The sequence below is a fragment of the Paramacrobiotus metropolitanus genome, unplaced genomic scaffold (assembly GCF_019649055.1).
Source record: "Paramacrobiotus metropolitanus isolate TYO unplaced genomic scaffold, Prichtersi_v1.0 Parri_scaffold0000218, whole genome shotgun sequence".
Lineage (NCBI taxonomy): Eukaryota > Metazoa > Tardigrada > Eutardigrada > Parachela > Macrobiotidae > Paramacrobiotus > Paramacrobiotus metropolitanus.
Genome location: NW_026570438.1, coordinates 4,054 through 15,537, shown reverse-complemented (window position 1 = coordinate 15,537; position 11,484 = coordinate 4,054). Strand labels below are relative to the sequence as shown.

Here is an 11,484-nt window from a genome sequence, read left to right as displayed (position 1 = left end):
ATTCGTTTCATACTTTATATAAAATTTTTTATAAGTTTTGCAGTGAGTTATCTGGCTATCTTTGGGGTTCTTGGGTTCTCAGTGCCCCTCCCGCCCAAGCGAGTTAAACTCGCCTATGCATTTTGCTATTTACTGTTTCAAGTACTCTGTAGTTTGAGATGGTAATATACATTTACAAAAGAAAAGATCAAAAACCAAAGCAAATTCCGAGCAATCCACGATTATTTTGTCAAAATGAAAAACAATTAATTCGCGTTGCAGCAGACTGTCGTACCGAGGCGGCACCCGCATACCGTCGAGAACAGTGGCCGAGGAGATCTTATGCGCTGGGGTGGGGTTGCGCTCGCTACGCTACGGTAATCTGTAGCGTTGCGTAGCGAGCACGGCCTCAGCGCAGGGTGCACGTCACTGCACGACGCTAAATTCATGTTGTTTAATGTTTCATGTTATTTCTGTTTTGGCTGACTTTTCAGTTTTCTAATTTCTTCCACAATAAATTCTTTCCTGGGCTTTCTCTGCCTTTTCATTAGACATTTATTCCTCAGTTTGCAAGTTGTGGAACAGCCGGAACTGGTACAGTTTTCTAGATTTTGTTTAGTTGGCGATTCTGCAGAAATGACGCCGAGTGCGCGCTGGATGGGAGCGACATGGAGAACAGTGGCCAGTTGCGTGCATTTTAACTGCGGAATATTTCGCCACAACAGCATCGTAATTACTGCGCCGCGGAATTTCTCTGGTTAGTTTAGATCCTCGCTCATCGTCTGAAAATGTTCTACCGTGTTCGGGCGTGCAAATGTGTGACTGTGAATTTGAATCCCGACAGTGTCAGCGTGCCAGCGACTCTTCGCTAAGGACTCCCTGGGACTCGACAGATACGAAGCGGACCGCGTTGCGACGGCCACCCAACTCGACACGAGGGAAGGTGCGTTGCAAAGCCTTTTTCCTATCCAGTTTCGTTAAACTTGTCCGTTAAATCTTGATTTTAAATTGAAAGTATAATTTGTTGCGGGATTTTCGTGGTTCTTTCCTACAGCAGCTTCGTTTGTTATTTAGGTATTTCTTTTTCTGTTTTCTCTAATATTTCTTCATTTTTGAGGGCTAAAATCAATTTAATTTAATTTTAAAATAAATTTATTATTTTCAGAATTTCTTCCATTATTTTTTGTTAATATTTATTTTGGTTGTAATTTTTATGCTGTCTTTTTCAAGATTTATTTTTTATTATTATTTATTTTAGTTGTTATTTTTTATTCTAATTGTAGCTGTTCGTTGCAGCTGTCTTTTCCAAGTTTATATTTTTATTTTCTGTTTTATTCGAGTTATTTATTCTCGATTGGTAAATTTGTTGTGGTTTTAACCTGGCCTAATTTTATTTTCTAATTAATATTTTTATAATGTTTCCGGAAATTTATTTTTATTTATTCAGAATTTTATTTGAATTTTTTGTGGGGGTGTAGAGGTTTTCAGGAAACGAATGGAGCAGTATTTGACGACTAACTCCAATTTCTTTAACGTCACCGTGACGGAAGACCTGAAGAAGATGTGCTATCTGGCGCAGGACGATAAGGATCTGCAGATCATCAATAAAATGCTGAAAAAGTACGTTGAGAAGTAATTGTACTCATTATTTTATTTTCAATATTTATTGTTGTTTTGCAACTCAGTTTGATTTTATTCGCGCTTAATTCTGGTTTTAAATTATTAATTTTAATTGTATTTTTGAATTTTTATTTTTTTGCTAGTTTTTTTGTCTAGTATTTTATTTAATTTTTTCCTGATTTTAGTATTATTTTTTCCTAAAATCTAATAAATATGAATGTTTTTTTCTTTAAAATTTTAATTTAATTTGATTTTATTGGTGCTTAGTTCGGTTTTCAGATTACTTATTTTAATTATGTTTTTTAAGTAATATTTCTGATTTTTGGGTATTTTATATGGATTTTTTTGGGGATTCTGAGAACGTTGCAGAGGAATTTTTACCGTCGAATTCTGATTTTTTTTTGCGTGAAGGTATGTGCAGCAATATGGACGATCGCGCACTGGTTCGTTCGTTTTCGGCCCGCTTCTTATGCGTCTGCATTATCATCTCAATAAACCCGAAGCCGCTCTGTCTTCCATTCAGGATCCCGTAAGTAGAATTGCATTTTTATTTATTCTATATTTAAAGAATTTTTGAAATATGTTTAAGTATTTATTTGTTATTCTTTAATTTTTAACTATTTACATAATATTTTTATGTATTTAATTTGTATTTGTTGAATATTTTTATTTATTTATGATTTTTATTTTTTAATACTTTAAGTCCGCTACAGCTCGTTGAAATATAATCGAATTTATCTGGAATTTGTCTGGAATTTATCCAAAAATAATTCTGGTAATTCATTTCTTTTTTAGGTCTTTTTATTTTTTCTAGGGTATTTTTCTACGAGTAATTGAATGTAATTTTCTTGTTTATGCTTTCTGTATATGAAGCATCAATTTGCTTTGGTAGTTTAATTGAATAATTTAATAATTCGGTAGTTTTTTATGTTTGCTGTTTATTTTTAGTTTTTTATATTGTGTAATTTTGTTTGATTTAGAATTTTAATTTAGGTATGTGAAAATTAAATGCGTTTAGTTTTACGCATTATTGGCAATTTTGAACTGTAGAATAGCACACTAATTAAAAGCGCAAATAAAAGCGAATTATTGTAGTTATTCTGGGAAAATGAGAACAGTTTCAGAATGTCGTTATTAACGATTCTATAATTAAAATATTGGCAATTGTCTACCATTAGTAAACCATTTTTATTTGTACTTATTAACCATTTTTGTATTTATTTATTATTTTTTTAATTTGAGATGCACTCACTTTTGATACTAGTATGATTAGTTTTTTTGTTCATTAAAAACTGGAAAATTTCTTTGTTTATGAAGTATTCATTTAAAAATTGTTGCGTTCAATGGGTTTTTATATGCAAATATTTTCCCGTGGCATTATGTGTTATTAAAAATCAAAATAACTGGAATCATAGAAGGCCAACAAAATTGCAGCTGAAATAAAATCGGATTGTTAAATATTTTGATAGAATATCTTAACTGTTTCTGTACTGCTTCATGCGAGCAAAAATAAATTCTACATTGAATAAAAATAACTAAATATCACTTAAAGAATGGTACACTCAATAAATAATTGATAAATCAAATAAGTTAATAAGTAGATAATTAATAAGAAAATTATACTAGAAATTCAACAAATAATTGATAAATGAATAAGTTAATAAACAGAAAAATTAAAAAAAGGCAATTAATTAGAAAAACATAAAACAAGACATAAATATAAGCAAAAAATCCATCAGAAAAAATAAAAAATAGAAAAGAATAATAAACAAAAATAAATAAGAAAATACCTTCAAATAAATCGGATAAATTTACGTTAAATAAAATGCCGTAAATTTTCCAAATAATTTCTTAATTTTGTCTTCAGGTTTTGGCGGAGGTGTACGACCAGCTGACGTCGTACATGGTGGCCATGAATCTCCTGTACAATCACCAGCGCTACAACGACGTGGTGCAGTTGTACACATACATGCTGCAGCGTCCCTTCATCGCGACGAGATTCCCCCGCGAAAATCTGGCGCTGGCCTGCGCGGCTTGCTATAAACTTGTACCATCCAGTCGAATAATTTTCTCTAGCTGGCCCGGTTTTTTAAATTTCTAATTGAGATTCATTTTAAAAATTTTTACCAATTTTTTTCAAATTTTTTTTAACAGGGATTTATTTTTTGGCCTATTATAAAAAAGTAAAATTAAAACCACAAATTCCTACAAAAATGCTCCAGTTATATCCCGAAAAAATCATGTTAGTATTTTCTTTCAAGTTTAGAAACAAAATACCTCGTGTATTAAAATTGATTACTTGTACTTAATCAATTAAATTATACTTGAGGGAAATCTGAAAATTTATTTCTGTGATTAGTTGAATTAATTTACCGGAATTCTGCTTTTTAGTTGGTCAGATTTTTTTTGAGAAAACACTGAGAGACTTTCCTGGCTTTCAGATTAAAAAAAATAAATTATTATTTAAAATTCGTATAAAAATGCGCCATTAGAAATGTCGTAAAAAAATTGTTTAACCCTTTTCTTCCAAATAATGAATTGAATAGCATCTGTATTAAAATTAATTCCATCAATAAATTAATTTAATTAATTGTAAAATTGTACAATCTATGGAAATCTGTTCTGCAGTTGGCCAGATATTCGAAAAAGAACATCGAAAGGATTTAACCAATAAATAACTTGGCTTAATTGGTTAATTTCTCGTGCATTACAGTATATGGTGGTTATTTATGATACGGTTTATCTAGTTACTAATTTGTTTATTTTCTTTTTCATGAGATTTATTTATTCGTTAAATTGCAAAACAGTTTCCCGTCAGAATCGCGATACTGAAAAAAATCTTTAAGAAATTTATAATACTTTTTGATACTTAACAAATTAAGTAATACTTGTTAATTTTGCGTAGGGGACAGCGGAAGCCTACGCCACCGCCCGCGGGTGGATACAGGGTGCCGTGGACAAACAGGCGCCGGTTATGCGTAAAGCGGCGGCCTTCGTGGTGGCTTTAGCGTTGAAAACTGTGAGCACAATTAAATCGATTAAATTTGGCTTTTTCGCGTGATTTTAGAAATTTTTGTTTACGTTTCTTATTAATGTTTTCCACTGAACTCTGCGGTGTCAACTTTCACTGTTTAAGTATTTAAACTGTTCCCCGTTACGATATTTTTTAAGAATTCACGCGGCCATTAACTGGCAAACAATGTGCGCAGTTTTCTGTCAAAATAATAAAATATCATGAAGCCAGTTAATTTATGCAAATTAATCTGTATTAATATTAAAAAAGTAGATTTAGTTAGTATATCAGAATTTTAAACACACTTTCTGAGTTTCCAGCAGTTTAATAAATAATGGTGATTTATCTGCAGTCCAGATTAATTTGCAGTATACTTAATTTAAATTTTTTTATTGAATTTATATTGTTTTAATTTAATATAATTTAACTGTGATGTTACCGCATTTTGTGAAATAAAAACTACAGTATTTAATATCAGTTTAAGTTAATTTAAATTAAATTCAAATTTTATTTAATGTAATTTAAGTGTATTAATAAAGTATAATATGTATTGTACGTAATTTAATTTCTAATTAGTTTAATTAATTTATCTAAAATTGGATCCACGTACCTTCATGTGGATTTGTGTAAAACGAGTTTTTTAAACAGCGAATATCTATGCAAATACACCGGGAAACGCAATTTGTGTAATGGGTGCGATCCCCGATCAGGATAGCATAGTCTGCATAGAGGAAGTGTTTCTTTTAAAAATGCTGTTTTGTTCTGGTGCATAGTTTGTACTCGTACCATGATACTTATTAAAGGTTCCACTGTAGAACGATGCGGCGGGCGCGTTGGAGCTGCAGGGTTCCTTTCACAGTCACCAATCCTACATGTCCAGCCGCAATCTGCGCGTGCTGGCGCTGACCCGACTGGGTCGTCTGGACGAGGTCCTCCCCATCCTCGGCTGGACCGCCGCGCAGGACAGCGCGGCGAAACGGGCGGGATTGGCCTTCTTCCAGGATGTGGTAAGCACGCAGTTTAATATTCAGTTTTCTAGCATTTTTCCGTAGAATAACTTGTTAATATGGGAAAATAATCACGTATAAGCAGCTGGATATCGTAGAACAGTGGCGCTAAACCGCGTTAGCAAACGGCTTCTTATGCACGCTATGGCGTTATTTACTGTACGTAGGATGTGAATTCACATTTGAACTTTTTTTTTTTTTACGCTAACGCTTTCCCTTACGGACGGTGTAGCACATTATTTAATCGGTTTTCCAGATGTGAAATCCATGCCGGTCACTATTATGGAAATAACAGTTTTATTCAAAAAATAATAGTTAATAATACTGCGAATATTTTTGATCCTTACCACTGTCTGTACTAATTATTTCTATAAATTTGTGATTATCATAAAATAAAGTTATTATACAATTAATATTAAATAATAATTGAAAGGAACGATGGTTTTTATTGTCAGTTTTAATAATATTGAAATAAAATAATTAGTAAAATTGTTCGCTGATGTGATAGTTATTTTTAATTTCTGTAAATTCAGAAATAATCATTTCATTAAATCACTAAGAAAGAATAAAATTATTATAGCGAGGAATAAAATAAAAATTAAATAATAATAGAAAGGAACGATGGTTTTTTATTGTAAGTTTTAATAATATCGAAATAAAATAATCAGTAAAATTATTCGTTGATGTGTTAGTTAATATTAATTTCTGTAAATTAAGAAAAAATCATTTTTTTAAATCATTAAGAAAGAATAGGAAGGAATAAAATTATTTAGGATAATTAAGAGAAAAATAAATTAAGTGGCACGGACATCGGAAGTGGAGACGCGTTGTAGAATAATAATTTGCACGTGAAAGAAAAATTATTGTCCGATAGTGTTCAGTATATTGAAAACGGAGGTAGTACTAGTACCTTGTCGGATCTTTGGGAAATTTTGTAATTTTTTGCTAAACAGCGCCTTAAGGAAAATGGTCCGGTACCTGGTTTCAACAATGGGATACTTACACTAAAACCGTATACACTAATAATATTTTTTTCCGATTTCCCAAATTTTAATTCTATTTTAAAATTTGATATGAACAGTGAACCTGAACTTGTTTCACTTTTAACTTCATAACTCTGTATCTTTTCCAGCAAAGTTTCAAGAAGATTGGACAATAACCAGACTTTTGATACACAACAATGCATTTAATGTATGTATTCCTTCCCAAAAGTTATAAACTTATTCGAGTGCGCGAAAGTGAAAGTTTTAGTGTATGTATACCATTTTTGACACCCTGTACCGGGCCATTTTCCCCAGTTTCTTGAATCGAATCAAGCTGCAAAATTATGCAGTATGAAAATGAATTACTGGTCAGTTAAATAAAACATTACTGATGGTTATTTCTGTGGGGATAGATGGCGGAAGTGAAGGCTGCCGTGGCCGTCAGCAACGCCGCGGAGCTGCGGCGGGAATTCGAGCGGATCTTCGCCGCGCTGGAGGAGGACGCCGTGGACGCCCAGACCCTGGAGGAGTTCCTGGAGCGGCCCTTCATGGACGCCATCGAACGGGCGGCCTTCCAGGTTTGCTTGCCATTCTGGCAGTCTGTTGGCCATTTTAGACAGGAAACTGATTAGAAAACTTGATTAAAAATCTAATAATTAACGAAATCTATGAAATAAATTTCTAAAAATTTGTTTAAAATATCTTTGTGCTATGAATAAATACAATTTGAAATTTCTTAAATAAATTTCGAAAAATTTGTTTAGCATATCTTTGTGCTACGAATAAATAAAAATAAATAAAATTTGAAATTTTTGAAATAAATTTCTAAAAATTTATATATAGATTATCTTTCTGTTTTAAATAAATAAAAAATTTAGATTTGAAATCTATGAAATAATTTTCTAAAAATCTGCGTAAAATATCTTTGTGCTACAAATAAATAAATTTGAAATTTAGGAAATAAATTTCTTTAGAATATCTTTCTGCTATGAATATGTATACAGAAATATATAAAATTTTAAATTTATGAACTAGATTTGTAGAAATTTATTTAGAAAAATTCCGTTGTGCTGTAAATGAAAGAATTTCAGGAAATAAAAGTTTAAAATAATTGAAATAATAAATAAAATTAATACGTTTCAAATTATGATTTTTGGACCGAATTTGCAGAGCCAGCGTTCCGAGAACGAGCGCCCACGGACGTACGTCCCACCGTCAGCGGAAGGCAGGCGCTACGGACGGGATCTGGGTCGGCCGGAACGCGGGCGATGGTCCGCGGCGGGCGCCGGCGGCGCTGCGGACAGCCGGCGGGACAATCGCCGGGGAAGCGGCCGGGAGCATGAGGATAGCGATTATGACTGGGATCCCGCGGCGAAAAAGGCTCGATAATTATTCTAGGCCTTATCGGCAAAAACCGGGATGTCGGGGTCATCTGCGGTCGGGGGAGCTTTTGCATCAGAGAATCAGTATTGCGAATTGGCGATACAACGTGGGAATGCAGTGCCCGTTGACGAAATTTTAGAGCATGTGTTTTTAATAACGAAAATGTGTTTTTTCGACCGATGGGGAATTTTTTGGGACTTCCGGTGTTGTTTTCTTATCTGCAGCAATTTTGTTGTGATTTTCTTATTTGAAATTCTCGGGCTCTGAAGTGTTGCGGATGGAAATGACGGTGAAAAATGCTGTTCGTGACTATGTAAAAAATTATTTAAGAAAACGTGAGAACGAAAAATTGCTGAAGAAAATACAAGAAACTTTGTTGGAAAACGGTAGGATTCAAATCCCAATTTTAAACGTTTGCGGTTTCAAGCGTCACATTCCGTCATTTCAAAATCTGTCCGAGCTTTGGCAATTTTAAAACGCTTTAAAATAAAAGATGTATCTTTTCAAAAATTATTGTTTGCTAATTTTAAGTGGAGATATTAATCAAATTTGAATTCCGATCTGACAACATCAGCGGAAATTGCAACCAACGATATACAGTAATAAAGAAACTGGCTTATACTCGTATTTTTTTAATACCTGATTTAATCACTTTGTTCATAACAGAAAGCGTAATTCGGAAAATAAATTCTTAAAAATTTCTGATTTTAATTGCAAACTTCATTCAGTTCCCAATCAAGCTTTTAATAAAAAAGGGCTAAAAATGTTTGAATTTTAAATTTATTCGCACGTAAAAAAATTATCTGAAATTTTTTTTGCGCCGTGATTCTAATGATCGGTGTGCTTTTGTGACGCCAAATGGTCGAGGGTTTCAACTGTTACGCCATCGTTCTGCGATTTTCTACATCTGCGGTTTGACGCGGTCGGATCTACCGTGATGAGAACTTGCCTATGATTATTAAGTGAAGCGGACTTAATTTTTCCCGCTTTTATTAACTGCTGACGTTGTACTCATGTATTATACAGATCTCGCGGAAATGTACAGAGAAGAATAAATTAGAAAGGTCACAGATGCCGGCGGCGCTGTGGGCGGCGCGCATTGCGGAACTCGGAAGCGGCGGGCGGGCGCGCTAAGAGCGCGGCGGACGAGGAGATTTTCTCCCGCAGAGCGCCGTCAGCGGGCGGTACATCCGCGACACGGCGCAACTGCAGGGTGGGCGGGGCTAAGGGGCGGCGGGCGGTTAATTTGGCGGTGGGGTCCGTGTCGAATAGATCTAAAGGGAGAATGTACAGCCAGAGATTAGCGGATGTACAGCGCATGCAGCATGCACGCAATCATTCAGATAAATGCTCCGGGCGGCACTCCGGGAATTACTGCAAAGACACAACAACCAACACCCGCTCTTTTATTTAATTAATTATGAAAGGATGCCACCCGATTTCTTTTAACGCAGCCAGCCAGTTTTAGCCTCCTGGAAATTCGTTGCCGGCTAATTTCGCTCGTCAAGGCACTCACAATTTTCGATAAGATTCCCTGCAAAATTAACATAGTATACAGAAAAATACAGAAAAAACTATTTTATGGAAGATTTTATTTATTAATCATTTTTATTATCCCTTTAATAGCTATATAACCAAAAATTAATATGTGGAAGGTTTTATTTAATATTCTTTTTTATTATTTCTTTAATAGCTAGACGCTCAGATTTAAATAATTTTGCATCTACTGATTTATCCGTATAATTTATACAATTTGCCAATTTAGCAACGATTTTGTTGATTATTTAAAGTTTTACACATAATTTCAGTAATAATTATTCTGTATGTAAAAGTTTAAACATAATTTCCGTTGATTAGCAGCGCGCTACGCTTACATAGATTATCGAAATCGCCGCCTCCTCCGGGGCCTAAAATTGGAAGAGATCGCTTAGATCGATTTCGTCTTCGGCGTCGGGTACGGCGCGTGCCGGCCCATCTGTGGTCAAGAATTAGACCGAATTAGAATTATTGTACCGGGTGCGGGCGGGACCGGCGGACCTGGCAGGAGTCCCATTTCGCCGCCACCGCCTCCGCCGTCCAACAGTCCACCGCCACCGCCTCCAATGTGGCCGCCTCCACCTCCACCTAAAAACATTACGGCGCAGTTACCAGTACTTCCTATTCCAGAATTACTAATTTTTTAATAAAACAAGTCCCTGTAATATAATTATATTTTAATTCTGTCCGGGCCACTACCTGTATTAAACACCGGTTGCTTATTTAACCGCCAAAATGCGTTAGCGGTATTTTTTCTAATGTAAAATCATTTTTTTAAATTACGTGTCGGCTGTATAATGCATAAGAAAACCTAAGAAACATAAGAAAAGTATGTTAAAAAAACCGAGAGCGGGTATTCCGCTGATCGATGTACCTCCCAGACCGGAGAACAGCAGCAGCATGGCCACCGGGAGGGCGTTATTCTGCCGGGCCGGACTCTGATTAACCGGGGCCATGCGCAGCAGCCCATTGCTGTTCCAGTAGCGGTTGCGAGAGCGGTGTTCTTCCGAGGAGGCGCTGGAACGGTGGTCGCGTTTAGCGCGGGTGGGCGTGGCCGACAAGGTCCGGCTGATCGTCAACTTCCAGTTGGCCGTTAGCTGCAGCAGTTTAAGAATAGTCGTGTACAGCAAAAATGGCCAATATATAATTAAGCTGCGAATAATTAATTGCGACCGCGTAATAAACAATATTGCGTTTAATTCGGAGTGTGGTGGCTTGACTAGCCTATAGCCAGTATATTTGATGTTGTTCGTGAATAAAGATATGTGATGATGATGCTTGGTTGCTCAATAAACAATCAACATTTTTCTTTAATTAGTCTTTAAATCAATCAAAGCAAAATTATCTTTTTAATGATTTTAAAAATTTACTATCTAACGTACCCTGGGATCACTTTTGGAGCGATGATCGGCTGCATCAACAAGCAAACAAAAAACACAAACTAAGCAGAATCCGGTAAACAACATCACAAAAGCGGCGCATGGTTTAGTAATCCACGGTAATGTCATTTTCCCGATACAGCAGTTTATTTTGCCGGTTGACCAAATAAATAACTGCCGAACTGGCGTTTCATCGCCGGGTAATTAAATTAAAATCTGATGATGACACCCGCTGCAGCACGGTGTAAATTCGCTCTGCGGATGCCGGTTACATCGGTGATATCGGGTATAATGTGTGTAATGTCCAGCTCGTGTTACGCTTTTTTCTGCAGCGTAATGCGTCGCGATACCCGCGCGGATGTTTATCTTTGCAATGTGTCCAGATGTCCATTGTAAGGTGCTAGATGCGATACAAGCCGGTGTTTGTTTATGTCGCGAGCGTGTTACCGGTATAGCGTTGTCGTGGAGAGGCTGCGTAATTGTCACTAGATAAATGATGATTCGGACTGCCGCGTACTTGACCTCTGCGCATTGACCACGCCGGCTGACCGTTGTATAGCGGTACGGTAACAGCCGTTATCCAA

The 11,484-nt window shown here is 35.6% G+C and overlaps 2 protein-coding genes across 2 annotated transcripts; one reads left to right on the top strand and one right to left on the bottom strand.

The window, feature by feature from the left end:
* The first annotated feature begins 402 nt into the window (after positions 1 to 402).
* On the top strand, positions 403 to 8,326 carry LOC129601192 (pentatricopeptide repeat-containing protein 2, mitochondrial-like). Its single transcript, XM_055499935.1, has 9 exons — positions 403 to 736; positions 824 to 922; positions 1,458 to 1,599; positions 2,011 to 2,128; positions 3,467 to 3,646; positions 4,505 to 4,618; positions 5,428 to 5,619; positions 7,016 to 7,180; positions 7,773 to 8,326. The coding sequence occupies exons 1-9, from the start codon at positions 616 to 618 to the stop codon at positions 7,989 to 7,991; spliced, it is 1,350 nt and encodes a 449-aa protein (XP_055355910.1). The 5' UTR covers positions 403 to 615; the 3' UTR covers positions 7,992 to 8,326.
* Positions 8,327 to 9,050: 724 nt separating this feature from the next.
* LOC129601191 (uncharacterized) lies at positions 9,051 to 11,081 on the bottom strand. The gene is made up of 6 exons (XM_055499934.1): positions 10,904 to 11,081; positions 10,396 to 10,618; positions 9,999 to 10,109; positions 9,860 to 9,892; positions 9,502 to 9,519; positions 9,051 to 9,259 (listed from the first exon to the last, which is right to left on the bottom strand). Exons 1-6 carry the CDS (start codon positions 11,027 to 11,029, stop codon positions 9,051 to 9,053), a joined length of 720 nt encoding a protein of 239 aa, XP_055355909.1. The 5' UTR covers positions 11,030 to 11,081.
* Between the last annotated feature and the right edge of the window lie 403 nt (positions 11,082 to 11,484).

Excerpts from the sequence above, each read along its gene's own strand:
- LOC129601192 (XM_055499935.1), top strand. The coding sequence starts at position 616 with ATGACGCCGAGTGCGCGCTGGATGGGAGCGACATGGAGAACAGTGGCC. Across the intron at positions 3,647-4,504 it reads GCGCGGCTTGCTATAAACTT|GGGACAGCGGAAGCCTACGC; the intron begins GTACCATCCAGT and ends AATTTTGCGTAG. Across the intron at positions 4,619-5,427 it reads TGGCTTTAGCGTTGAAAACT|AACGATGCGGCGGGCGCGTT; the intron begins GTGAGCACAATT and ends GTTCCACTGTAG.
- LOC129601191 (XM_055499934.1), bottom strand. The coding sequence starts at position 11,029 with ATGACATTACCGTGGATTACTAAACCATGCGCCGCTTTTGTGATGTTG. Across the intron at positions 10,110-10,395 it reads GCTGTTCTCCGGTCTGGGAG|GTGGAGGTGGAGGCGGCCAC; the intron begins GTACATCGATCA and ends TAATGTTTTTAG. Across the intron at positions 9,893-9,998 it reads GCCGGTCCCGCCCGCACCCG|GCCCCGGAGGAGGCGGCGAT; the intron begins GTACAATAATTC and ends TTCCAATTTTAG.